Below are 23,234 nucleotides of genomic sequence, written 5' to 3'. Positions count from 1 at the left end.
GCATGGCATTTGAACTTGGGTTTTCTTTTTCTTTTTTTGGGTCCAGTCCTGGGGCCTGAACTCTGGGCCTGGGCGCTGTCCCTCAGCTCTTCAGCTCAAGGCTAGCGCTCTACCACTATGAGCCACAGCGCCACTTCCAGCTTTTTTCTTTTTGCTTATGTGGTGCTGAGGAATCGAACCCAGGGCCTCAGGCATGCAAGGCAAGCGCTCTACCACTGAGCCACCTTCCCAGTCCCTGAACTTGGGTTTTCATGCTTGTTAGATAGGTGCTCTTCCTGCAGAACACACCCCAGCCCTGTTTTTTTTTCTTTTTTGGTTGGTCGTGGGGCTTGAACTCTGGGCCTGGGTGCTGTCCCTGAGCTCTTCAGCTCAAGGCTAGCACTCTACCACTTGAGCCACAGCGCCACTTCCAGTTTTCTGGTGGTTCATTGAACTGCGATCCTCAGATCTCAGCCTCCTGAGTAGCTAGGATGACAGGCGTGAGCCACCGGCGCCCGGCCAGCCCTGGTTTTTGTGCCCCCTTTCTGAGCCGGGGTCACGCACAGCCCACCCGTGTTCACTTCCCAGTAGCTAGGAAAGCAGGTGGGCACCACGGCCTGCAGGGCTTAGGGGTGTCTGAGGGCTGGGCTGTCTGCGCTGGGCTTGACCGGTGGCCAAGCCCCGGAGGACTGCAGGTGTGAGCCACGGTGCCCGGCTGGGTGTGCGGAACGTCATGAGGCAGGGGTGTCCAGAGCGTGCTGGCCAGGGGTCGTCTGGGGAGGCTTGTGGAGGCCTGGTGGCTCCGGGGCGATGGCGGGAAGCCCCCGGCCCGTGGGCGGGCGGGCCGCACCCTGTCCACCTGCGCCGCGTTTGGTAACACAGCCCTGTGTTCTCCTGCAGGTCTCCCCACGGCTCTGAGGACCGCCTTGCCGGCGGCAGCTTCCGGTAGGTGCATGGCTGTCCCCGGCCTGGGCTGGGGCCGTCCTGGAGGGGGGTCGGGAGCGGGGTGGGGCGTGGCCCTGTGGCAGCGGCTGAGGGGGCAGCGGGCGCGCGGTCCCTGGGCTGCCACCGCAGAGGAGCCACCCTCCCTTTGTTGCGTTTTTTCTGAAGCACCGACTGTGCTGGGCAGGGCTGGGCTGGGCGCTGGAGAGGACGCCGCGGGCGTGGACGGCCTCCTGTCCTCACGGGCAGAGGGGTGCGGAGGGCTGGGGAGGCGCGGGGTGGGCCTCCTGGAGGAGATGGCGTTGGAGCCAAGCCCTGGAGGAGCCGGGTGAGGGAGAGGGCACCGCCCGTGCAGAGACCCTGCGGTGGCGTGTGGGGCTCCTGTCCACAGGTCTCACTGTCCGGCCGCATCTCTTTGTCCTGAGCTTTCGGGGACCTCCGTGGCACGGCTGGGGGGGTCGGCCTCCAGGCTCTGTTTTCGTGCCGCAGCCGCGGTCGTGGCGGCGGCTCTGGGGGTGGGGTGGGGGGCGCTGCGTGGGGGCTGGGCATCTGCACCTCGGGCACATCTCTCCCCCGGCCCCCTCGTCCCCCTCCCGCCCACCGTGCCCCCATTCAGCATTTCTGCCCACCACGCCAGATGACAAAGGGCGCCTGGCCTCCTCCCCCGGTGTTCTGCAGGCCCAAGGGAGGAGACAGACAGGGGTCCCCGCTCCTTCCTGGGAGGCCCCTGGGGTGGGATTCCGAGGCCCAAGACAAGGCCTGCGGGGGCCAGGAGGGGCCCGGCAGCTCTGGTCCTCGGTGGGGGAAGGGGACCCGGGCGTGGGGCCGCGGGTGCAGCAGCAGGGGCCTGGGCAGGGCCCCGGCTCCCTGTCCCCCCGGCGGTGGACGGGCGCGGGGCGGGGGCCTCGTCCCCTGCTCAGGACACGCTCCCTGTCCCCCCCCTTGTGGGGCACCTCAGATGCAGCAAGTGGCGGTGCTGGGGGGGCGGGGCGGCCCCGGCTCTGCGCAGGTCCAGGCCCTCTCCCCCGAGGCGGCACCCTGGCCGTGGGGGGACGCGGACCCCCAGTCCTGCTGCGTCCCCCTCGCTCTGCTGGGTGCGCCCTGGCAGCCCCAGCGCCCGGTCTTCTCCCCATCCTCCCAGGAGGTGTCGGGCAGCAGGCAGCGGTGAGGTGACCGGCCGCGGCCCCGGCCCAGAGACAGCACAGCGGCTGCCCGTGGCATATGTGCCCGTCCTCGTCCACCTAGCGGTGGTACGAAGCGTGGCTCTGCCGGGTTGAACCTTCCTGAACTTTGAGGGGCACAAGGTGGGGCGGGGCTCCTCCTGAGCCCCAGGGGTGTCAGCTGAGATGGCTTTTCAGGGAGGGAGGCCCACAAGTTAAATAAGCAATCCATAAATGAGTAATGGACTAAGGGGCGCCGCGTTACGTCCGCGTGGCCGCTGGGGATGGGTGCCCGCTGGGTAATTGCGCTTACTTTTTTTTTTTTGTCAGTCATGGGACTTGAACTCTGGGCCTGGGCGCTGTCCCTCAGCTCTTCAGATCAAGGCGAGTGCTCTGCCACTTGAGCCACAGCACCACTTCTGGTTTTCTGGTGGTGTATTGAAGATAAGGGTTTCACGATCCTCAGATCTCAGCCTCCTGAGAAGCTAGGATTACAGGTGTGAGCTATTGGCGCCTGGTTCGCACTTGCTTTTTTTTTTTGGGTCCGGTTGTGGGGCCTGAACTCTGGGCCTGGGCGCTGTCCCTCAGCTCTTCAGCTCAAGGCTAGTGCTCTACCACTTGAGCCACAGCGCCACTTCCGGCATTTTTCTTATGTGGTGCTGAGGAATCAAACCCAGGGCCTCATGCATGCAAGGCAAGCGCTCTACCACTGAGCCACCTTCCCAGCCCTTGCACTTGCTTTTAATCACATCCAACCTGTCTCGTCCGTCCGACACAGCCTCTCCCCCTTCCCAGCTGTGGGGGGGCAGCAGGCGGGGTCCAGGGGGTAGGGTTGCCACAGGATGCTGCCTGCAACCGTGTTCCTGGTTGATGTGCACTTTCTCATCACCCCTCCACCAGGGGAAACTGAGGCAGGGAGTTCTGGGGTCCTGCCTGTGGTCCCATGGCTGGTGAGATTTGGTCACAGGACTGTGGGCTTCTCACGTTGTCCTAGGGAGTGTCACGAGCTTGGTCCCCATGCCGGCCCCCAGAGGAGGACGCAGGGTGACCGGAGGTGGCCTCAGGTGCCCGGCTCCCATCTTCACAGACGCTGTCCTGGCCCGTGATAAGGAAGGTGCGATTGCGTCCCCGCTCTGCCCCGCCCCGCCCCGCCCCGCCCCGCCCTGCGTGTCCATCTGGTCTGGTCGGGCCGGGTGCAGGCTGTGAGGCTGCGCAGTGCGGGAGGCTGCGGGATGGCCTGAGTCGCGGGGTCTGCGGGCGGCACACAGCCACACGGCCCTGACGGCCCGAGCCGCGGGGTCTGCGGGCGGCGCACAGCCACGCGGCCCCCGGGCCCTGCTGCCCTCGTCTGTGGGCGGCGCACAGCCACGCGGCCCTGACGGCCCGAGCCGCGGGGTCTGCGGGCAGCGCACAGCCACGCGGCCCCGGGGCCCTGCTGCCCTCGTCTGCCTGCGGGCGCCTCCTGGGGTGCCTTGCTCTCGCTGCAGCTGTAGCGGCCGGTGCCAGCAGCCCTGGGCGGGGCTGTTGGACTGGGAGCCGCTGGAGGGAGGGGCTGCTGGAGGAGCTGGGGTGAAGGTCCGGCCTGGAGGAGGAGGGCCTGTGCCTGGCCTGTCACCCGCACCCCAGAGGGCCCCAGGCCCCCAGCACTGTGTCCGGCTTTGTGGGAGGGAGGCTGAGACCGCTTGCGGGGCGCACAGCTGGCACTCTGCAGGGGCCTGCGTGGCACCACCCACAGCCGTCCGCGGTGTGCTAGTCATGGCTGCCGCCAGCCGGCTCTGCCTGCAGCTGCCGGTGGGGCTCCCTGGGCCTCCAGCGTGCCCGGCCTTCTGTGGGCAGGCAGACCTCTCCGCCGGCCTCTGGCGGGTCGCAGCGGCAACGTGCCAGCCCCGCCTGCTCACAGGTGGGGGTGGGCAGCGCGAAGACCCCACGCGCAAAGCCAGAAGCCCACTGCTGGGGGAAGTAAGTGGAGGGGGCGCTCAGGCCACTCTGGTGTGGGGAGGACTTCTGTGACTTTAGATGAGAGAATTGCAAAGAGCCTCTGAGGAGGCATCTGAGCTGGGTCAGGAAGAAGTGAAGGCATAGTTAGGGACCCAGCGGGTGCAAAGGCCCTGGGGCCATCATGGTTCAGGAGCAGAGCTGGAGCAGAGCCCAGCCTGATGTGCTTCCAGAGTGGGCAGCATGGGGCCCTGACTCTTGGTGACTTAGGTCAGAAACCCAGGGTGAAGACTTACCCTTTTCTTACATCCTTGTCTTAATGGCTCATTTACATTTACCATCAGCAGCATGCTCTGGATATTTACGCAGAACAACAGAGAGGTCCAGGAGAGCATGGAGCCCGCGCACGGTGCCATCCCTGGAAGGGGTGCTGAGGGCAGGGCCTGTGTGGTGGGGCTGGGACGTGTCCCTGAGGCCCGAGGCTGAGTGGATTAGGAGTCAGAGACACTGCGGCCTGGTCTGGCCACAGACAAATGGGTAGGACATCAGGGCAGGGCAAGTTCAGGCGCAGCTGATCCAGGAGCACCCACACCAGAGCACGCCCTGGGAGCTGACTGTGACAGCGGCTTCCTTCTGTGGGACTGGTGCTCGCGCAGGTTCAGGCCCGCCACGGGGCTGGGGGCAGCACTGGAACCCGGACTCGCGCTGTCACTGGTCTGGCCACTGACTGCGGCCGCCTTTGTCACTCCCGGCAGCAGGGGTGGCCCACGTGGGGCAGGGACGGTGTCCGGGGCGCGTGGGAGGCGGTGCGGACAGGAGAGAGGGCACCGCGGTGCCAAGCGGCGTGCTGCCTATTTTCCTTTTGTTTCCAAGAAAAGCTGGAAATAAGAATTTTGTAGGCCGGGCGCCGGCGGCTCCCGCCTGTCATCCTGGCTACTCAGGAGGCTGAGCTCTGAGGATCGAGGTTCAAAGCCAGCCCGGGCAGCAAAGCTCATAAGACTTGAGTCTCCAAGTAATTACCAGAAGAAGCTAAAGTGGAGCTGCAGCTCAAGGGTGGAGCGCTGGCCTTGAGCGCAGAAGCTCAGGGACGGTGTCCAGGCCCTGAGTTCTAACCTCAGGACTGGCCGTCCCGGGAAGGAGTATCTGGCACCCGGAGAGTCCATTTCTGAAGGTCAGGGCGGTGGCTCAGTTGCTGGCCCCTGGCTGCCGTGGCTGGGGGGCTGCTGGTCAGCGCTCCAGGTTCAAACCCTGACTCGGACGCTGCCTCCCATGTGGCGCTTGGCGTGGCTCTCCCTTGCTTCACGCCGCAGTTTCTCGGTCTGTTACCCAGGGGTACCCGCCTCCGGGCCGTTGCTCGGGCCGGCTGGGTGCCCCAGGACCCTCCGCGCTGCCATTGGGGTCATCACGCCGCGGCCCCGCGCTGTGGGAACCGAAGTGGGTCCGGAGTGAGCAGGTGGCCGTGCCAGTTGCCGGGCACAGCCGCTGCTCCCAGGGCCCCGGAGAGGATGCAGGCCGCGCCCCGGCCGGTCCCCGGTGGGATGCCCTGTCCTGGGCTTCCCGCCGCTGCGGGGAGGCCCGGGGAGGGGGCAGCTTTTGCACTGTGGGGGTGCGACACTGGGCTGGCCGTACGTGACGGGGTCTCGGGGGAGAGGAGGCCAGGCCTGACCCCGGTGACGGTTCTCAGAAGAGATGGTGGTGGGAAGCTACTACTGGGGCTGACGCGCAAGGAGCCCCTCCTTCCTGGGGTGCTGTTGTGGGGGCTGGGGACAAGAGCGGGGAGCTGGTGGGGTTCTTGGTAACTGACTGCTGCAGCCTGCCCTGTGGTGTGAGCGCACTGAAAGGCTGACTCCTTCCGTGCTTCGCCAGTGCATACAGTAGGAGCTAAGTGTGCGCATGTTTCCTGTAAAGCAGCTCTGGGCCGCGTTCCGGGAGGCGGGTGCATTAGCGCCATCCTGTGCTGCGTGGCGGGGAGGCCCCACAAACCCAGACAGAATGCATCGTGGCCTTCACCACCTACCTGCAGCCACCAGCACACCTCCTGTCACCCCCAAAAGCCCTGCGTCCACTGGGGTTCCCCAGTCCCTCCCGGCCACCCCGGCTTCGACTCTTCTAGGTGGGGTTAGGAGTTCCTGAGGCAGGGCCTCGCCCCGAGCCCAGGCTGGCCTTGAACTTGCCTCCTGCGGCGCTCTGCCTCCCTCGGGCTGGCTGGAATTACGGCGTCCTGAGGTTTGTGCGCCTTCCGCTGCCCTTCCAGGCAGGAGGGAAGGGCAGGGTGCTTTTTTTCTCTCCTGGAAGCCGGTGCCCAGCCTTCTGCGTCTTTCTGATTGCTGTCAAGTTGTGCCCTGAAACATCGCTGTGACCCGGGCAGCCACCGGCAGAGCTGCTGGGCCTGCCGATCCTTAGAAGAGGCTTCGGCCAAGAGCTGGCCCCAGGGTGGCCATCGTGAGGCGGAAGCGGGGTCCCCTCGCAGAGCTGCTGTGACTTCTGACCCCCAGCTTGCTTTGGGTCCGACTCTGTCCACGGTGTGATGGAAGGCTGCAGCCGCTCCCCATCACTGGGCCACCGTCCGGTCCCCACCCGCCGCTGGGGAGACCGGGTGACAGTGTGTGTGTGTGGGTGGGGGGCACGGCCATGTGTCTCGGATGCCTGGGCCACGTGCTGCTTCAGCAGTTTTCAGGAAGGTCATATATAGAACAGTCTAGAACAAAAGGGGTTGAGTGTCCTGCCCCGTTGCTGGCTGTCCTTCCTGGCAGCTCATCTCAGTGTCCCGTGGTGGCCACGTTGAGGCCGGACTTCTGACAGCGCTGCACCGATCTTTGGGCTCCAAATGTGGCTTGCAGGTGCCCAGGTCTTGTGTTTGTTTGTTTTTGTGCCAAAAGTAGGGCTTGAACTCAGGGCCTGGGCGCTGTCCCTAAGCTTTTTCACTCGAGGCTGGTGCTTTACCACCTGAGCCACAGCTCCACTTCTGGCTTTCTGGTGGCTAATGGGAATCTCATGGACTTTCCTCTCTGGGCTGGCTTTGAACCACAATCTTCGGATCCCAGCCTCCGGCGAGCGAGGGGTACAGAGGGGAGCTGCGGGTGCCCGGCTTGCCCTGGTCTTGTCTCGGTTTCCCCACCTCTGAAAGCAGGGTCCCGGTGGGTCACCCCTGCTGCTGGCCGAGGCAAAGGTCTGGGGAAGGCCTCACGCTGCACCCCCACTAGGCCCAGCACCCCAATCCGGTCCAGCCTGACCTCCACCAGGGCCCAGGGGCCTCTGGAGATGACATTTGGACCCAGATCCCTGGGCCCAGCTCCTGGGTACTGGGCTGGGAGAGCAAACTGGAGACCATTCTAGAAACTCCTTGGCCTGCTGGGAAGCTATCTGGTCCGCTTCCTGGAGCCCCTCAAGGTATGGCCCCATCCTGCCCAGACGCTCGGGGCCCCCGGAGCCCAGGCCGGCCTCCAGGCCGCCTGCTGGCCGTGCCCCAGCCCGCTTCCTTGAAAGGCCCAGCAGCCCCATCGTCCCCCAGGCCATCGCAGGAGACCCTGGGCGGCGCGCGCGTGTGGTGAGCTGGTTTCCTGTCCCTGAGATTGCCAGGACGGGACTGCTGTCCCCGGCCATCTGGCCTGCAGGCCCGGCTGCGGCCGGGAGGAAACCGTTACGGGAGGGCCGGGCCGGCCCGGCTCCGCCTGCCAGCAGCAAGGCGAGGTTCTCTTCTCTCTCCTTTCTCTTGAGCTATAAAAAGGCCTGGGCTGGAGGCTGGCAGGCCGCCCGCGTTGCCATGGTGACGGGGATTATTACTTGCTGCCAAGCCGGGAGAGGGGTGGCCCCTCCGTGCGCCTGGCAGGGGCTGGCGGGGTGGACTTATGTAATTCTCCGTGTTTATACGCCCGGCACACAGGCGGGCCCAGGCGGGCCCAGCGTCGCGGTGGCGGCCCGTGGCGGGTCGCTCTGGCTGCAGGGGGTCCCTGGTGAGCCTTGGCCCGCTCCTGTTGGGGGGGGGCACGTTAGGCCGGAAGCCCGGAGGGGCCGCCTGGGCCCGGCGCCCTCCGCAGGGCCTCCCCAGCCAGGGTGGGAACTCAAGTCTCGCGGGAAGGGGAGCGGCTTCGCGCCCCCGGAAGGATGGGCCTGCCACCCGTGGCAGGGTGTCCTGGGGACCCTGGCGGGCTGTGCTGACCTGGGCGGGCCCGCCACCTCCTGCCCTGCGTGGGAGAGTTCTGCAAGTTGGATTCAAAGCTGCCGCTCATGTGCCCGGTAAGAGAACTTGCTAGCCAGGCGTGGGCGGGGAGATGCCGCTGTGTCCTCGCTCGGCGTGCGTGCGTGCGTGTGTGTGCGTGTGCGTGTGTGTGCGTGTGTGTGTGTGTGTGTGTGTGTGTGTGTATCTGTCTCACAGTGTTCTCCGGCCGGGGAGGGGGGGTGGGGGGACACGGAGGGGGGAGGTGCCGCACATGTCCCCCGGCAGGGTGGGTGAGGGGAGTCGTTTGCAGGACTTGGTGGGGCCTCTGCTGGGGGCCACCTGGCAGGGGTGAGAGACACCGGGAGTGGACGGGGGGGGGGGGGACGAGCCGCGGCCCCGCTCATGCCGCTTAGCTGAAGTTGCTCTAGTCCGGGACGGCGTTGGGGCCCCCGCAGGCCCTGTGTACCCCCGAGGCCACTGGGGCTCGTGGGTGGTTTCGGAGGCCGTGGGGCCCGGGGCCCGGGACACGGCCTGGGCGGCCAGGTGCAGGCCGTGCTGGGCCTGGCCTGGCTTCCCACCGAGGTGGCGCTTGGCTCGGTGCCCCGTCTGGTTTGAAATCAGGGCCACCGGCCCAGGCTTGCCCAGGGCCTTGGCAGCGGCGGGCGGATAAACACTGGAAAGTTGGAAGGGCTTCTGAGCGCACAGGCCTCAGCTGCAAGCCGGCCAAGGGAGGGACTTGGGTTTCTCGGCAGCTGCGGGCGCCCCAGCCGGGCTGCTGCGGTGGGACCCTGCTCGGGTCCCTGTCTGTCCCTGCTCAGGTGTGCTGCCTCAGTCTCCCTGTCTGCAAAGCGGGGGGTGGGGTGGCACCTGCAGGGTCGGCTCTCACCCCACCCAGCCCCGAGACCCTCGCCCGGCTGCTTACGTGGGGGTGGGCACCGCACCGGCCCTTCCTCGTGCTGTCCAGGGGACCTGTCGGGCGTGCCCACGGGGGCCCGTGTGGCCGCGTGGCTGGCCACGGGGCCCGGCGACGGCCCTCCAGCGAAAGTGTAGACCAGGTTTGTGTCCCAGTCAGTGCCCAGCGGGGAATGCGGCCTCAGGCAGGTCCTGGGCCTGCCTGGAGCCCGGGCAGGAGGGGGCAGCCTGCGGGGGCCCGGGTAGGGCGGGCTCCTCAGTGTACCCGACACAGGGTCAGGTGTGGGCTCTCCCTTGGCCTCCAGCCCCTCTGAGTCTTGTAGGGTGCTCTCATAGTAGGGGACCCCAGCCTCCCTAGGCTCCCTAAGCACTTTTGCTCTGCGATAACAGCGCCCCTCCCCCCCCCGTGCCAGGTCTGGGCCTGACACCCCAACAGTGCCCACTGTGGCCGGAGCCCGCGTCCTTGCAGGGGGTGGCAGTGATCCTGGGCTTGTAAATGACACCGGGTGCTGGGCCAGTGGCTGGCATGGGACTTCCGGCCAGCGGGAATGGCAGGGAGCTGGCCTCTCAGCAGGCCACGCAGGCCAGCTGTCCGCTGTCTGGCCGTCCTCAGGGCTCTCCGGGGACCTCTGGATGACAGGGAAGTCCCGTGGTCTGGTTCCCGGCTGCACCCAAGGCCTGGTGTCTGCTCGGGAGGGCTGCCCTGCTGCCCCAGGGTCCCGTGGTTTGCTTCCTCTCACTTGATTGGGTGCAGCAGCCCCGGACAGGCTGTCTGGGGTGCTTGTCCGGCCGCCCATGGGCAGGGTGCTTGGAATCAGGAGCAGCCCTCACACCCGGCTCACATTTGCACGCCCTGAGCACGTGTCCACATGCCGTCACAGGTGTCGGGTGGGGCTGCCTCCCTGCTGAGCTAGGTGTTGAGCTCTGGTGAGGGACGTGGGGAACGTCTTAGCTTCCTTTTAGAGCTGCGGAGGGGGCCTGGGCTCCTGGGGCCCCGCTGCCCTGGTTCCAGCGCCCGTCTGCTGCGGGGGCGTTTCACCCGCTCCCCTCAGTGCCTGGGCACGTGGGGCTGAGAGCGAGCCGGGTTGAGTGTTTGGACGTGCCACGGAGGGCAGCCGCAGTTTGCTCACTGTGATGCGGGTGGGGTCTCCGTGGAGCCCTTCTGTCCTAGAAGGTGGGATCTCTGGATCCCTCTCCACGTTTGGAGGTGAGGTCTCTGTGGAGCCCGCTCTGTGTTTGGTGGTGAGGTCTCTGTGGAGCCCGCTCTGTGTTTGGTGGCGGGATCTCCGTGGATTCTGCCCTGGGTTTGACAGTTGGATTCTTCATAGATCCCTCTCTGTTTGATGGTGGGGATCTCTGGATCCTTGTTCTGTCACAGAGGTAGGATCTCCTTGGATCTTGTCCTGTATCTGGTGGTGGGACCGCTGGATCCTTGCTCGGTGTTTGATGGTGGGATCTCCGTGGATCCCTGCTCTATTTGGTGGTGGGATCTCTGCTGTGTTTTGGATCTCCTTAGGGTCCTACTCTGGTGGTGGCATCTCTGTGGATCTGCTCTGTGTTTGGTGGTGGGATCCCTGTGGATCCTGCTCTGTTTGGTGGTGGCATCTCCGTGGATCCGCTCTGTGTTTGGTGGTGGGATCCCTGTGGATCCGCTCTGTGTTTGGTGGTGAGATCTCTGTGGAGCTCGTGGGGTCTTCGTGGACTGACCTTTGCTTTGTTTGGTGGTGGGGTCTCTGTGGAGCCCGCTCTGTCCTCTGTGGGGTCTCCATGGAGCCCACTCTGTGTTTGGTGGTGGGGTCTCCGTGGAGCCCGCTCTGTCCTCTGTGGGGTCTCCGTGGAGCCCACTCTGTGTTTGGTGGTGGGGTGTCCGTGGAGCCCGCTCTGTGTTTGGTGGTGGGGTCTCCGTGGACCCTGCTCTGTCCTCTGTGGGGTCTCCGTGGAGCCCGCTCTGTCCTCTGTGGGGTCTCTGTGGAGCCCGCTCTGTGTTTGGTGGTGGGGTCTCCGTGGAGCCCGCTCTGTGTTTGGTGGTGGGGTCTCTGTGGAGCCCGCTCTGTCCTCTGTGGGGTCTCTGTGGAGCCCGCTCTGTGTTTGGTGGTGAGGTCTCTGTGGAGCCCGCTCTGTCCTCTGTGGGGTCTCTGTGGAGCCCGCTCTGTGTTTGGTGGTGGGGTCTCTGTGGAGCCCGCTCTGTGTTTGGTGGTGGGGTCTCTGTGGAGCCCGCTCTGTCCTCTGTGGGGTCTCTGTGGAGCCCGCTCTGTGTTTGGTGGTGGGGTCTCCGTGGAGCCCGCTCTGTCCTCTGTGGGGTCTCCATGGAGCCCGCTCTGTCCTCTGTGGGGAATGGCCTGGCACCGTCTTGGTGCACACTGGCGTCGGGTGTGGATGGGAGGTGCTGTGTGGCCCCTGCTCTTCCCACCAGTGCACAGGCTGAGCCGCCGCAGCCGCTGTGTGTGGGGCTGGGCTGGGCTGGCTCTCCAGGGTGGTGGGTGGTGGGCCACCTGTGCCTGGACTGGGTGCTGCGTGGGGTTCACTCTGTGGGAGGCCGGTGGCCTCCCCCTCTGGTCCCCTCCCCCCAGGCCCCACTCTCTCGTCTCTCCCCAGATCTGCAGACCCCGGGACACCTGGTGGGCTGTAATCCCAAGGTCCCAAGGTCAGAGTGACGCGTGTGGTCACACTCGCGATGGCCAGGCCCCTTCGCTGAGCCCCCCCCCCCGCAGTTTCCCCTTCCCGCTGTCTTGCGCTGGCCTGGCGGGGCCAGCCGTGGCTGGGTCACCCCTTGGTTCTCTGCCCAAGGTCCTCCCGAGGCCCCAGAGGCCGGCCCCATGGGGCTTGCACACCAGGCGGGCTTCTCTGTGCCCGCAGACCCCAGGCGGGACCCACGCGGGACCCTTGTGCTCCTGCAGGGCCTGGACCCCATGCTGACCCCTCGGGAAGAGCTTTCAGTTGTCTGGGCCAGTGGAGGCTGCGTCTGGGGACACAGGTGTCGGGGGACGGGGGGGGGTCGGGATGGAGTATTGGGGATGGGTGGGGGTATGAGTGTTGGGGGCACAGGTGTTGGGGGACGGGGGGTCGGGATGGAGTGTTGGGGATGGGTGGGGGTATGAGTGTTGGGGACACATGTCCGGGGCATGGGGGGGACAGGTGTTGGGGGAAGGGGTGTCGGCACTAGTGTTGGGGGCACGGGTTACAGCTTGGTCTTGTGTCCTGGCCACTCTGATAGCACAGAGGATGGCCACGGAGGTTGAGCTGTCCAGTCTCCTGAGCCTCTTGGCTATGGCTCTGAGGCTCCAGCGATGGTCGTGCCCCAGGACCTTGTCACGTGCTGTCCTCTCACAGGTCCCTCACTCCTTTGGGCCGTGTTCAAGTGGCGGTTCGTTGGGTATGAGTGTCCTTGGGTACGGGTGGGCACAGGGGCCTACTGATGGTACCTCTGGGGTGCGGTGCAGCCGCTGGCTCTCACCCTGGAATCTGGGCCACCGCAGAGGCGCCGGCCTGGGGGCCCCTGGGGAGCTGGGATGTCTTGGTTTGCAGGTGTGCACCACTCCCAGAGGCCAGGGAGCTGGGGTCAGGAGGGTAGGCAGGGGTCTGACCGCCCCGCAGCTTCAGGAAGTGGGTGGCGTGGACAGGGGACACGGGTGCTGTGAGGGACGGTCCTGACACTGCAGCGGCCCTTCCTTGCCGGGTCCGGCGGCCTCTGCCTTGGGTCCCGCTCAGCTTGGGCAGGGCTGCCTATCCCAGGCTGTGCCCGCGGTGCCGTGGGTCTGAGGCCCTCAGCGCCCCCCCCCCCCCCATGCCAGGCTTTCTGGAAGATGGTGGATTTTTCCTGCAGCTTGGAAGCTGGGTCCGCCCCTTCCTCTGGGGGGGTATTTACGTGACAATGCCCCCTTTGTCCCTGGGCCTGCAGCCCAGGCGCGGTTCCCAGCCTGTGACATCATAACGGGGCCTTTCTCTGGTCAAGGCTGGTGGGCAGCGGCGTGGGTGGGGCCGGGCTGGCAGTAACTGCGCGGGCGCAGCCCCACCAGGGCCACACGGCACCTTCCGGGCAGGCCAGCCTCCGGGGGCCCCGAGGAGGGGTCGGGTCTGCGCCCACTTGCTCCCCTCTCTTTTGGAGCACTCCGGTGCCCCGGCCCTGTGCGCCTCCCATGGCCACGTGCAACCTTGCGGCCTGAGCCTGGTTGGTGAGGCGCCAGCACCGGCCTCGGCGGGTGGTATGGGTTTGACACGGGGCCTCCCGGAGCTTGAGGAAGCCGACCTGGCCGAGTGGCCCAGCCGCCTGCCGCGCACGGTGGCGAGGGCTGGGGACTCCGTGGGAGAGCTCCAGAGGTGGGCTGCGGGCGGTGACCGCACGCGCTGGCCACGGAGCCTCCGACCCGGACGTCGGGCCGCCATGTGTCTGCAGCTTGACTGCAGAAGCCGCCCTGGAGCCCAGAGGGCCGGAGGCCAGCCTTCACCCGGGTCCCAGCCCCGCGCCACTGCCCGCATCCCGCCCGCAGGGTGCTGTCTGGGCTCCTCAGCCCTTCGTGTGGGGTGCCATGGGGGCTGGCTTCCAACCCCAAGCCCTCCCCGCCCCCAGCGACACCCCAGAGCCCTGCTGCCCAGGGCAGGTGAGGAAACTGAGGCCCAGAGAGGTCGGGCTGCCCAGCGGAGGCTGGGAAGCTCCTCAGGGCCTGGACCGCCCTCAGGCTTCCACTTGGGCTCCCTCCAGGCTCCTGGGAGGGATGGACGGAGGGCGGGCCATTGCTGTGAACTGCCGCCGCCCATGACAGGTCTGGCTCTGCCCATGGCCTCCTCCTCCTGCTCTGCCCACGGCCTCCTCCTCCTGCTCTGCCCACGGCCTCCTCCTCCTCCTTCTCTGCCCACGGCCTCCTCCTCCTCCTGCTCTGCCCACGGCCTCCTCCTCCTGCTCTGCCCACGGCCTCCTCCTCCTCCTGCTCTGCCCACGGCCTCCTCCTCCTCCTGCTCTGCCCACGGCCTCCTCCTCCTGCTCTGCCCACGGCCTCCTCCTCCTGCTCTGCCCACGGCCTCCCTCCTCCTCCTTCTCTGCCCACGGCCTCCCTCCTCCTGCTCTGCCCACGGCCTCCCTCCTCCTCCTTCTCTGCCCACGGCCGCCTCCTCCTCCTGCTCTGCCCACGGCCTCCTCCTCCTCCTGCTCTGCCCACAGCCTCCTCCTCCTGCTCTGCCCACGGCCTCCTCCTCCTCCTGCTCTGCCCACAGCCTCCTCCTCCTGCTCTGCCCACGGCCTCCTCCTCCTCCTGCTCTGCCCACGGCCTCCCTCCTCCTGCTCTGCCCACGGCCTCCCTCCTCCTCCTGCTCTGCCCACGGCCTCCTCCTCCTGCTCTGCCCATGGCCTCCTCCTCCTCCTGCTCTGCCCACGGCCTCCTCCTCCTGCTCTGCCCACGGCCTCCCTCCTCCTCCTTCTCTGCCCACGGCCTCCTCCTCCTCCTGCTCTGCCCACAGCCTCCTCCTCCTGCTCTGCCCACGGCCTCCTCCTCCTCCTGCTCTGCCCACAGCCTCCTCCTCCTGCTCTGCCCACGGCCTCCTCCTCCTCCTGCTCTGCCCACAGCCTCCTCCTGCTGCTCTGCCCACGGCCTCCCTCCTCCTCCTGCTCTGCCCACGGCCTCCTCCTCCTGCTCTGCCCATGGCCTCCTCCTCCTCCTGCTCTGCCCACGGCCTCCTCCTCCTGCTCTGCCCACGGCCTCCCTCCTCCTCCTTCTCTGCCCACGGCCTCCTCCTCCTCCTGCTCTGCCCACAGCCTCCTCCTCCTGCTCTGCCCACGGCCTCCTCCTCCTCCTGCTCTGCCCACAGCCTCCTCCTCCTCCTGCTCTGCCCACGGCCTCCTCCTCCTGCTCTGCCCACGGCCTCCTCCTCCTCCTTCTCTGCCCACGGCCTCCTCCTCCTCCTGCTCTGCCCACGGCCTCCTCCTCCTCCTGCTCTGCCCACGGCCTCCTCCTCCTCCTGCTCTGCCCACGGCCTCCTCCTCCTGCTCTGCCCACGGCCTCCTCCTCCTGCTCTGCCCACGGCCTCCCTCCTCCTCCTCCTGCTCTGCCCACGGCCTCCCTCCTCCTCCTCCTGCTCTGCCCACGGCCTCCTCCTCCTGGACCCAGTGTGCCTGAGAGCCTTAGAGGTGGGAGGTTTGTCCCGGGCCACAGTCTGGAGGAGCGCGGTGCCGCCAGGGCTACCTGGGGTGTCTGCGAAGCTGCCTCCCAGCACCCCATGGCAGCCTCCTGCCCCTGGGGCCCGCGTGGGGATGGCGCGTCCCAGGGCGGGGCCCCGAGTGTCCCAGGAGACCTGACCCTGGAGCTCCCAGGGTCGCTGTCTGAGGACAGCCCCCCCTCCGGGGAAGCTTCAGGCACAGCTGGGTCCAGGCAAGGGTTCAGAGCTAAGTGCGGGGGGGGGGGTCCTGACCCCTGGCAGGGGTGGGGGGCTCTGCAGCCCTCTCCCAGCAGGACTGTGGAGACCCTAGAGGCATTCGGTCGCCATCTGCAGCCAGGCTCATCCGGAGCCGCCGGTGTGGGGGAGGTGGCGGCCTGGCGTGGCCCAGCGCGGCCTGGGCCTTGCCGGGCCGTGGGGCGGCCCCGCTACCCGCCGGTGAGCTGGTCTCCGGCCCAGGACTTTGGTTGTTGCTCACACGTGGCCCGTGTCCCCCGGGGGCCAGCCCCATGGCTTCCTCGGGAAGCGGGGTCGGGGGGCAGCTTCCTGCCGCAGTGCCATGGGCACCTGTGTGCCAGATGTCCGCAGCCCCGGCGGGCACTGCCGTATGCCGCCGCAGCGGGTCTGGGCACGGCGGGCAGCATGCAGGTGCGGGGGCTCTGAGCCTGTCTGGATGTGGGGTTTGGGGATCCCACCGGGGGCAGAAGGGGGCTGGGTTCAGGCCCTGCGTGGGGGCGCTGGTCAGTGAAGAGCTCAGCACCTCGGGGTCTCAGCGGGGCTCGGGGGGGCGGCACGCACGGGGTGCCCCAGCCCAGGGGGATTCTGGCGGCCCGCGGCCGGGCTCAGCCTGTCCTTTGGTCAAGCAAGCCTCGTCGAGCGCCCGCTGTTTACCAGGCTCCACGCTTGGGCTGCCCCGCCTCTGTCCTTGCGGCCGCCCTGCCTCCGCCCTGCTTGCCCACCTCCTCCTCTGTGCCGCCCCTCCTGCCCGCTTCCTCACGTCTGTGTGCGTGTCTGTGGCCTCTGCCCACAGCCGCCATCTCTCCCCTTGGAGGTCTGCGTGGCCTCCTCCGCACCCTCTCCCCACAGTGCCCTCCTCCTTTGCTGTACCCCCGCCTCACTTGTATCAAACCTCTTCCCTCTACCCAAGCCTCACCTGGCCACCTCTGACCGGGCACGGCCTGCTCTAGACATTTACACCGTGTGTGTGTGGGTGTCTGGCCCCTTTTCGGTGTGATGCTTTTTTATGGCTGAGTAGTACTCCACTAGCAGAAAGCTGTGTGGATGCCCTGTTCTTAGCATGCACGTGTGCACGAGCTGGTGGGTTCTTCCTTTCACGTGATGCTGGGAGTGGCGTCCCAGGGCCAACACCAGGGCCGTGCTGTAGACTTCGAGGCTCCACACAGAAGCCTGAGGATCGAGTGGTGGGAAGAGGGCCCGCTGAACTGGTGATGGGACAGGAGGCCGCGGCGGCCGCACTGGCCGGGATGCTGTTCTGGCGGCCGACGGGGGTCCTTGGATGGCACAGCTCCTTCCTGTTGGCGCCGCTGCAGACCCCTCCCGGACACCCCTGAAAGCCGAGGGGCCAGGCTCCGCTGCCGGCCAGCGGCCGTGTGGCCCACCGGTGGGGCGGTCTGAGGCAGTCGCGCTAGAGTGGCCACTCCACTTGGCAGAGGTCCCAAGGAGGGAGGCGGCCCGCCAGCACCAGGCCGCGCGGCCCAGGGGTGGTGGGCTCACGGCATGTCCTTTCTGGAGGGGCATCAGGCTGGGCTCTGGTTTCCTCCCACCGGGGCCTGCCGGCCCAGCTGGGGCAGACGGGGCGGGTGGGGGCTCGCTCCCTACTCCTGCCTTCTAGCCACAGCTGTCCTTGTTGCTGAGCTTCTGCCGCTTGGCTGCCGAGAGCTGGGGGGAGACCCCCAGCAGGCCTCGCCAGTCCCGGTCTTCAGCCAGAGTCTCAAGACAGCCTTCCTGGCTCAGACTGGGTCATGTGCCCGCCTCACAGCCAATCACTGGCTTCAGGAAGGTGATTGGCTGGGCCCAGATCATGTGACCACCCAGGATCCTGGGCAGAGAGGCATGAGCACGCCCGCAGAGGGTGAGGATGGGGAGCAGGACACGGACAGGCTTGTGGCTCCTGTGAGCCCTGGGGCTGTCACCACAGGCCTGCAGGCCGGGCGCCTCGGCCCCAGGCAGGCGTTGTGGGGGGGCCACCCGGCAGTCGGCTTGGCTTGGCTTTCCAGGTCTGGAGTCTTCTTCCAGGCTGACGATGTTCTTTCTCCGGGAGCAGGGCCGGGGCTGGGCTTGGCCCTGGGTCAGCAGCGGTGGTGACGCAGGTCAGGGCCCCAGGGTCCCAGCGTGGCCGGCACTGGAGGCTCTGTGGGGAGCCTCGGGGCCTGTGGGGTCTTTGTCCTCTGCCACTTGAGGCCCTCCTGTTCAGAACCGGGCCCCACCGGCCCCACCGGCTCCTGTCCTCAGACTCTCCCCTCATGCGGCTCTGAGTGCCCCTGACCCCCTGTCTCTGTCTGTCCTGCCCTGTCAGCGTCACCTTCTCATGGGGGTGTCCTCCGGGAGGGCTACGCTGGGTCACGCTGTGTGACCTATGCCTGCCCGATGTGACGCTGGACACCGCTGCCTGTGGACTCCCCCCCCCCCCCCAGCCCAGACCTGACAGCGCAGAGGCCGCGGCCAGGGGCTTTGGGGAAGCTCTGCCCTGGAGCCCGGAAAGCCCCTTAGGCGGCGTGGTGCTTGTGGCCCAGTGGGTATGGGGCTCCCGGGCTCTGGGCGCAGCTGTGGATGGGGGCCTCGGCCACGTGGGCTGTCTGTCCCCCCTTGCTGAGGGCGGCGGGTGAGCGGCTGGATGGAGGAGGTCTGCTGGGGGCCACCGTGAGGGGACCCCGCCCGGTCTTGGGTGGGGTGCGGGCCCCCGCTGACCGGGCTCTGTTTCTGTTTATTTCCCCTCAGGGGCTGGTGAGGAGGACCGGCCTCTAGTCCTTTGTGGAGATAACCACTCACCGGGCCCCAAAGCCCCCCGTGCACCATGTCGGGGTCCACACAGCCAGTGGCCCAGACGTGGAGGGCCACCGAGACCCGCTACCCGCCCCACGGCATCTACCCGGTGCAGATCGCCCGGCCCCACACGGTAAGACTCGCGGCAGGCCACGGCCTCTCGGGGGCTCTTCTGCCACGTCCTTGGAGCCAGGCTGTGTGGCCTCAGTGGCCCTGAGTCTTAGACAGCGACCAGCCTCCCCCAGGACCCTTCTCGGCCCTGTGCTGGCAAGTGGGTCGGGCTGGTGGAGCCAGCCATTAGATGGGGGGCGGGAGGAGGGGGAGGCGGGGTCGGGCCAGAGGCTCTGTGCAGATCAGCTTGCAGTGTGCGTCCTGTATCCACGCAGCTGTGTCCATTCCAGCCTGGCCAGCCTCCGCTCTTCTCTCCTGGGTTGGGTTAGTTTCCGGGGGCCTTGGCGTCACAGCCCCGTCGCTGGCGCTCATGACCTCTCTGCTCATCTCCTGAGGCTCTGAGGCCAGCTCAGGCAGTGATGGGGCTGCTGGCATGGGGCCCCGACAGCGCACCACTGCTGCCGGCAGCGTCTGGGCCCTGGGGAGCCTGCCAGCCTCTGCGCTGGGGCCCGTGAGTCTGTGCTGCCCAGAGGCGCCCTGCCTGTCCTGGCCGCTGCGGGGTGACCTCCCCGTGAGGCGCCCTGCCTGTCCTGGCCGCTGCGGGGTGACCTCCCCGTGAGGCGCCCTGCCTGTCCTGGCCGCTGCGGGGTGACCTCCCCGTGAGGCGCCCTGCCTGTCCTGGCCGCTGCGGGGTGACCTCCCCGTGAGGCGCCCTGCCTGTCCTGGCCGCTGCGGGGTGACCTCCCCGTGAGGCGCCCTGCCTGTCCTGGCCGCTGCGGGGTGACCTCCCCGTGAGGCTGAGCTGCCTGTCCTGGCCGCTGCGGGGTGACCTCCCCGTGAGGCGCCCTGCCTGTCCTGGCCGCTGCGGGGTGACCTCCCCGTGAGGCGCCCTGCCTGTCCTGGCTGCTCTTGCTGCCAGATGCCTTTGGCTTCCCTCCTGCTCCGCATCCTGTCCTTTGGATACCTGCTCCTCACCTGCCTTCCCTGTGGGCCAGTGTCAGGGAGTCTAGGCTGCTACGGCCCCTGCCCTTTCACCCGCATTCCTGCCCTCTGCCCGATGTGACCTCTGACCCCGGATGCCTCACTCCTGGAGCAGCAGGAATGCTGGATGCGGCTGAGAGGATGAGGTGGTCCCGGCCCCTCGGGGTGAGCAGGGCTCTGCCCGGTAGGCGCAGTTCCCGTCTTGGTGGGGAGTGGTGGGCCACGCATGGGTGCCCTCCCGGAAGTGCCTGACCCCTGACCCCGCCCCCGTGACCCGGGTGTCACTCCAGCCCGCCCCGGCCTCAGCCTTCCTGCTCGGCTCTGCCCATCCCACGGCTCAAGCTCGCTCTCTTCAGGACGGGCTCATGCCATTCCCCGGGGTCCCAGGGCAGAGGGTTCCATGGGGATCCACCCGCGGGCGTGGCCTGCCAAGGCCCAGAGCCCTTGCTCCTCCTGAGCATCCCCACGCCGCTGGGCGGAGAGCGCCGCGCGCAGCCGCGGCGGGGGCAGGGCTGGCTGGGCGGCCTGGCCCCTGGGACCCCAGCATTGAGCAGGGACAGTTAGGTTGTGAGGCCAGCTGTGTTGCATGCGTGCGTGCATGTAGTGTGTGTAGCGTATGGCATGGTGTGTATGATGTGTGTATGGTTGTATGTGTGCTGCGTGTGCTATGTGTATGTACACGTATGTATTTACAGTTGTGTGTGTAGTATATGTATGTATACGGTATGTGTGGTGTACATATGAATAGACAAGTGTATGGGGTGTGTGTGTGTGTGTATGGCATGTATTTGTATACATAGTGGGTATACTTGGGCATGTATGGTGTGTGTGTATATCTGTGGATATGGTGGACATATGGTTGTGTGTGTGTGGTTGTGTGTGTGTGTGCCCACGTGTGTCCCGTAGATGGTAGACATATGGTTGTGTGTGTGGTTGTGTGTGTGTGGCTGTGTGTGTGTACGTGCCCACGTGTGTCCCGTAGATGGTGGACATATGGTTGTGTGTGTGGCTGTGTGTGTGTGTACGTGCCCACATGTGTCCCATAGATGGTGGACATATGGTTGTGTGTGTGGCTGTGTGTGTGTACATGCCCACATGTGTCCCGTAGATGGTGGACATGTGGTTGTGTGTGTGTGGTTGTGTGTGTGTGTGCCCACGTGTGTCCCGTAGATGGTGGACATATGGTTGTGTGTGTGGTTGTGTGTGTGGTTGTGTGTGTGTGGCTGTGTGTGTGTGTGTACGTGCCCACGTGTGTCCCATAGATGGTAGACATATGGTTGTGTGTGTGGCTGTGTGTGTGTGTGTGTACGTGCCCACGTGTGTCCCGTAGATGGTGGACATATGGTTGTATGTGTGGCTGTGTGTGTGTGTACGTGCCCACGTGTGTCCCATAGATGGTGGACATATGGTTGTGTGTGTGTGGCTGTGTGTGTGTACATGCCCACATGTGTCCCGTAGATGGTGGACATGTGGTTGTGTGTGTGTGGCTGTGTGTGTGTACATGCCCACATGTGTCCCGTAGATGGTGGACATGTGGTTGTGTGTGTGTGGCTGTGCGTGTGTCTGTGTGTGTACATGCCCACATGTGTCCCGTAGATGGTGGACATATGGTTGTGTGTGTGGCTGTGTGTGTGTGTATGTGCCCACGTGTGTCCCGTAGATGGTGGACATATGGTTGTGTGTGTGGCTGTGTGTGTGTGTGTACGTGCCCACGTGTGTCCCGTAGATGGTGGATATGTGGTTGTGTGTGTGGTTGTGCGTGTGTCTGTACATGCCCACGTGTGTCCCGTAGTTGTCTGCAGCGCACACAGGTGATGGAGAGAGTGGGAAATGGAGCGGCAGGCGCCCTGGCCACATCGGTCATTTCACAGTTTGGAATTCCAGGCTCCTCCCTTCTCCTGCCTCCCCCCCCCCCGAGGCCCAGGGTGGCCTGTCCCCTGTCCCCCCCACCCGCCTGAGGCCCAGGTGACCTGTTCCCTGTCCCCCACCCGAGGCCCAGGTGGCCTGTCCTGTCCCCTGTCCTCTGGCCGAGGCCCAGGGTGGCCTGTCCCCTGTCCCCCCCCACCCGAGGACCCAGGGCGGCCTGTCCCCTGTCCCCCATCTGAGGACCCAGGGCGGCCTGTCCCCCGCCCGAGGACCCAGGGTGGCCTGTCCCCTGTCCCCCACCCGAGGACCCAGGGCGGCCTGTCCCCTGTCCCCCCCCACCCGAGGACCCAGGGCGGCCTGTCCCCTGTCCCCCCCCACCCGAGGACCCAGGGCGGCCTGTCCCCTGTCCCCCGCCCGAGGACCCAGGGCGGCCTGTCCCCTGTCCCCCGCCCGAGGACCCAGGGTGGCCTGTCCCCTGTCCCCCACCCGAGGACCCAGGGTGGCCTGTCCCCCACCCGAGGCCCAGGGTGGCCTGTCCCCCACCCGAGGACCCAGGGCGGCCTGTCCCCCACCCGAGGACCCAGGGTGGCCTGTCCCCTGTCCCCCACCCGAGGACCCAGGGTGGCCTGTCCCCTGTCCCCCGCCCGAGGACCCAGGGTGGCCTGTCCCCTGTCCCCCTCCCGAGGACCCAGGGTGGCCTGTCCCCCACCCGAGGACCCAGGGCGGCCTGTCCCCCACCCGAGGACCCAGGGTGGCCTGTCCCCTGTCCCCCTCCCGAGGACCCAGGGTGGCCTGTCCCCTGTCCCCCCCCCACCCGAGGACCCAGGGTGGCCTGTCCCCCCCACCCGAGGACCCAGGGTGGCCTGTCCCCCCACCCGAGGACCCAGGGCGGCCTGTCCCCTGTCCCCCACCCGAGGACCCAGGGTGGCCTGTCCCCCCACCCGAGGCCCAGGGTGGCCTGTCCCCCCACCCGTGGACCCAGGGTGGCCTGTCCCCCCACCCAAGGCCCAGGGCGGCCTGTCCCCCCACCTGAGGGCCCAGGGTGGCCTGTCCCCCCACCTGAGGGCCCAGGGTGGTCTGTCCCCCACCCGAGGCCCAGGGTGGCCTGTCCCCCCACCCGAGGCCCAGGGTGGCCTGTCCCCCCCACCTGAGGGCCCAGGGCGGCCTGTCCCCTGTCCCCCTCCCAAGGACCCAGGTGGCCTGTCCCCTGGCTGGCGCAGGGGTAGTGGGCAGTTTCTGTGGCCAGGATGCCATGCTGTGTGTGTCACTGTGTAGGGCGCTGGCCAAGCGCCCTGATGCCCGATGGAGCAGCGTCCTGGCCTCGGCCCTGAGCTCTGGCTTTTGGCCTAGATTAGACCCGGGCAGTGCTGGAGGGGCCATCTGGTTATTTTCTCCTTTGTCACAAGTCCGTCTGAAGCCTGCTGCACAGGCGTGGTGGCCCCTGTGTGTGCGTGTCCCAGGCCCGCCTCACCCGCAGTTCTGGGACCTTCGTGGGTGCCAGTGCCTGACGCCATCCCTGCCACCCCTCTGCCCACCTGCCCATCTACCCGCCCCTTCTCGCGTTGGTCCATTTACTCGGTTACTCGTCTGCTTACTGACCCATCCGCCATTCCTGCATCGTTCACTCACCGGCCCACTGATTAATCTGCTCCTCCGCTCCTCGTCACCCACCCATCCTCCAGGTGGGGCTGTCCGCTCCCTCGCTCCCTCGCTCCTCGCTCCTCGCTCTTTCCTTTGTTCAGCTGACACGGCTGGCATATTGGGTGCGGGTCTCTTGGGCCCCGGGAATGTGGCTGTAAATAAAGCGTGCCGCTGCTGGTGCAGGGAGGCGCGGGGCTGGGGGTCACGAGAGCGAAGTTGGGGGTCAAGAGCCTCTGCGAAGAGCTGACAGTGGAACTGTGACTGAGGGACGACGGGCCGGCAGGTGGCAGTGCCCCAGGTGGGAGGGACTGCTTGTGCAAAGGCCCGGGGGGGCTCTTGTGGTAGCCCCATCATTGCAGGAGGGGCCTGTGACTCCTGTGAGTCCAGGAATGGACTCACAG

At 66.9% G+C, this 23,234-nt stretch overlaps 2 protein-coding genes across 4 annotated transcripts in view; one reads left to right on the top strand and one right to left on the bottom strand.

The window, feature by feature from the left end:
* Ncor2 (nuclear receptor corepressor 2) overlaps positions 1–23,234 on the top strand; it is a 103,928-nt gene that overhangs the window by 9,763 nt on the left and 70,931 nt on the right. For 2 of the 3 annotated variants that reach the window (XM_070024877.1, XM_070024878.1), the window contains exons 1-2: positions 8,018–8,252; positions 18,190–18,367. In XM_070024877.1, coding sequence (XP_069880978.1) covers positions 18,266–18,367 — 102 coding nt within the window. In that variant the 5' untranslated portion in view covers positions 8,018–8,252; positions 18,190–18,265. Of the gene's footprint in view, positions 1–879; positions 925–8,017; positions 8,253–18,189; positions 18,368–23,234 lie in introns of those variants that run through there. The other variant, XM_070024876.1, reaches the window with a different exon arrangement.
* On the bottom strand, positions 3,062–9,884 carry LOC138828717 (collagen alpha-1(I) chain-like). Its single transcript, XM_070024787.1, has 6 exons — positions 9,067–9,884; positions 8,447–8,848; positions 7,887–7,987; positions 7,135–7,323; positions 5,353–5,614; positions 3,062–4,031 (listed from the first exon to the last, which is right to left on the bottom strand). Exons 1-6 carry the CDS (start codon positions 9,882–9,884, stop codon positions 3,062–3,064), a joined length of 2,742 nt encoding a protein of 913 aa, XP_069880888.1.

The sequence above is a fragment of the Dipodomys merriami genome, unplaced genomic scaffold (genome assembly GCF_024711535.1).
Source record: "Dipodomys merriami isolate MVZ:Mamm:240054 unplaced genomic scaffold, mDipMer1.0.p SCAF_163, whole genome shotgun sequence".
Classification (NCBI taxonomy): Eukaryota; Metazoa; Chordata; class Mammalia; order Rodentia; family Heteromyidae; genus Dipodomys; species Dipodomys merriami.
This window is presented reverse-complemented; position numbering and strand designations above follow the sequence as displayed.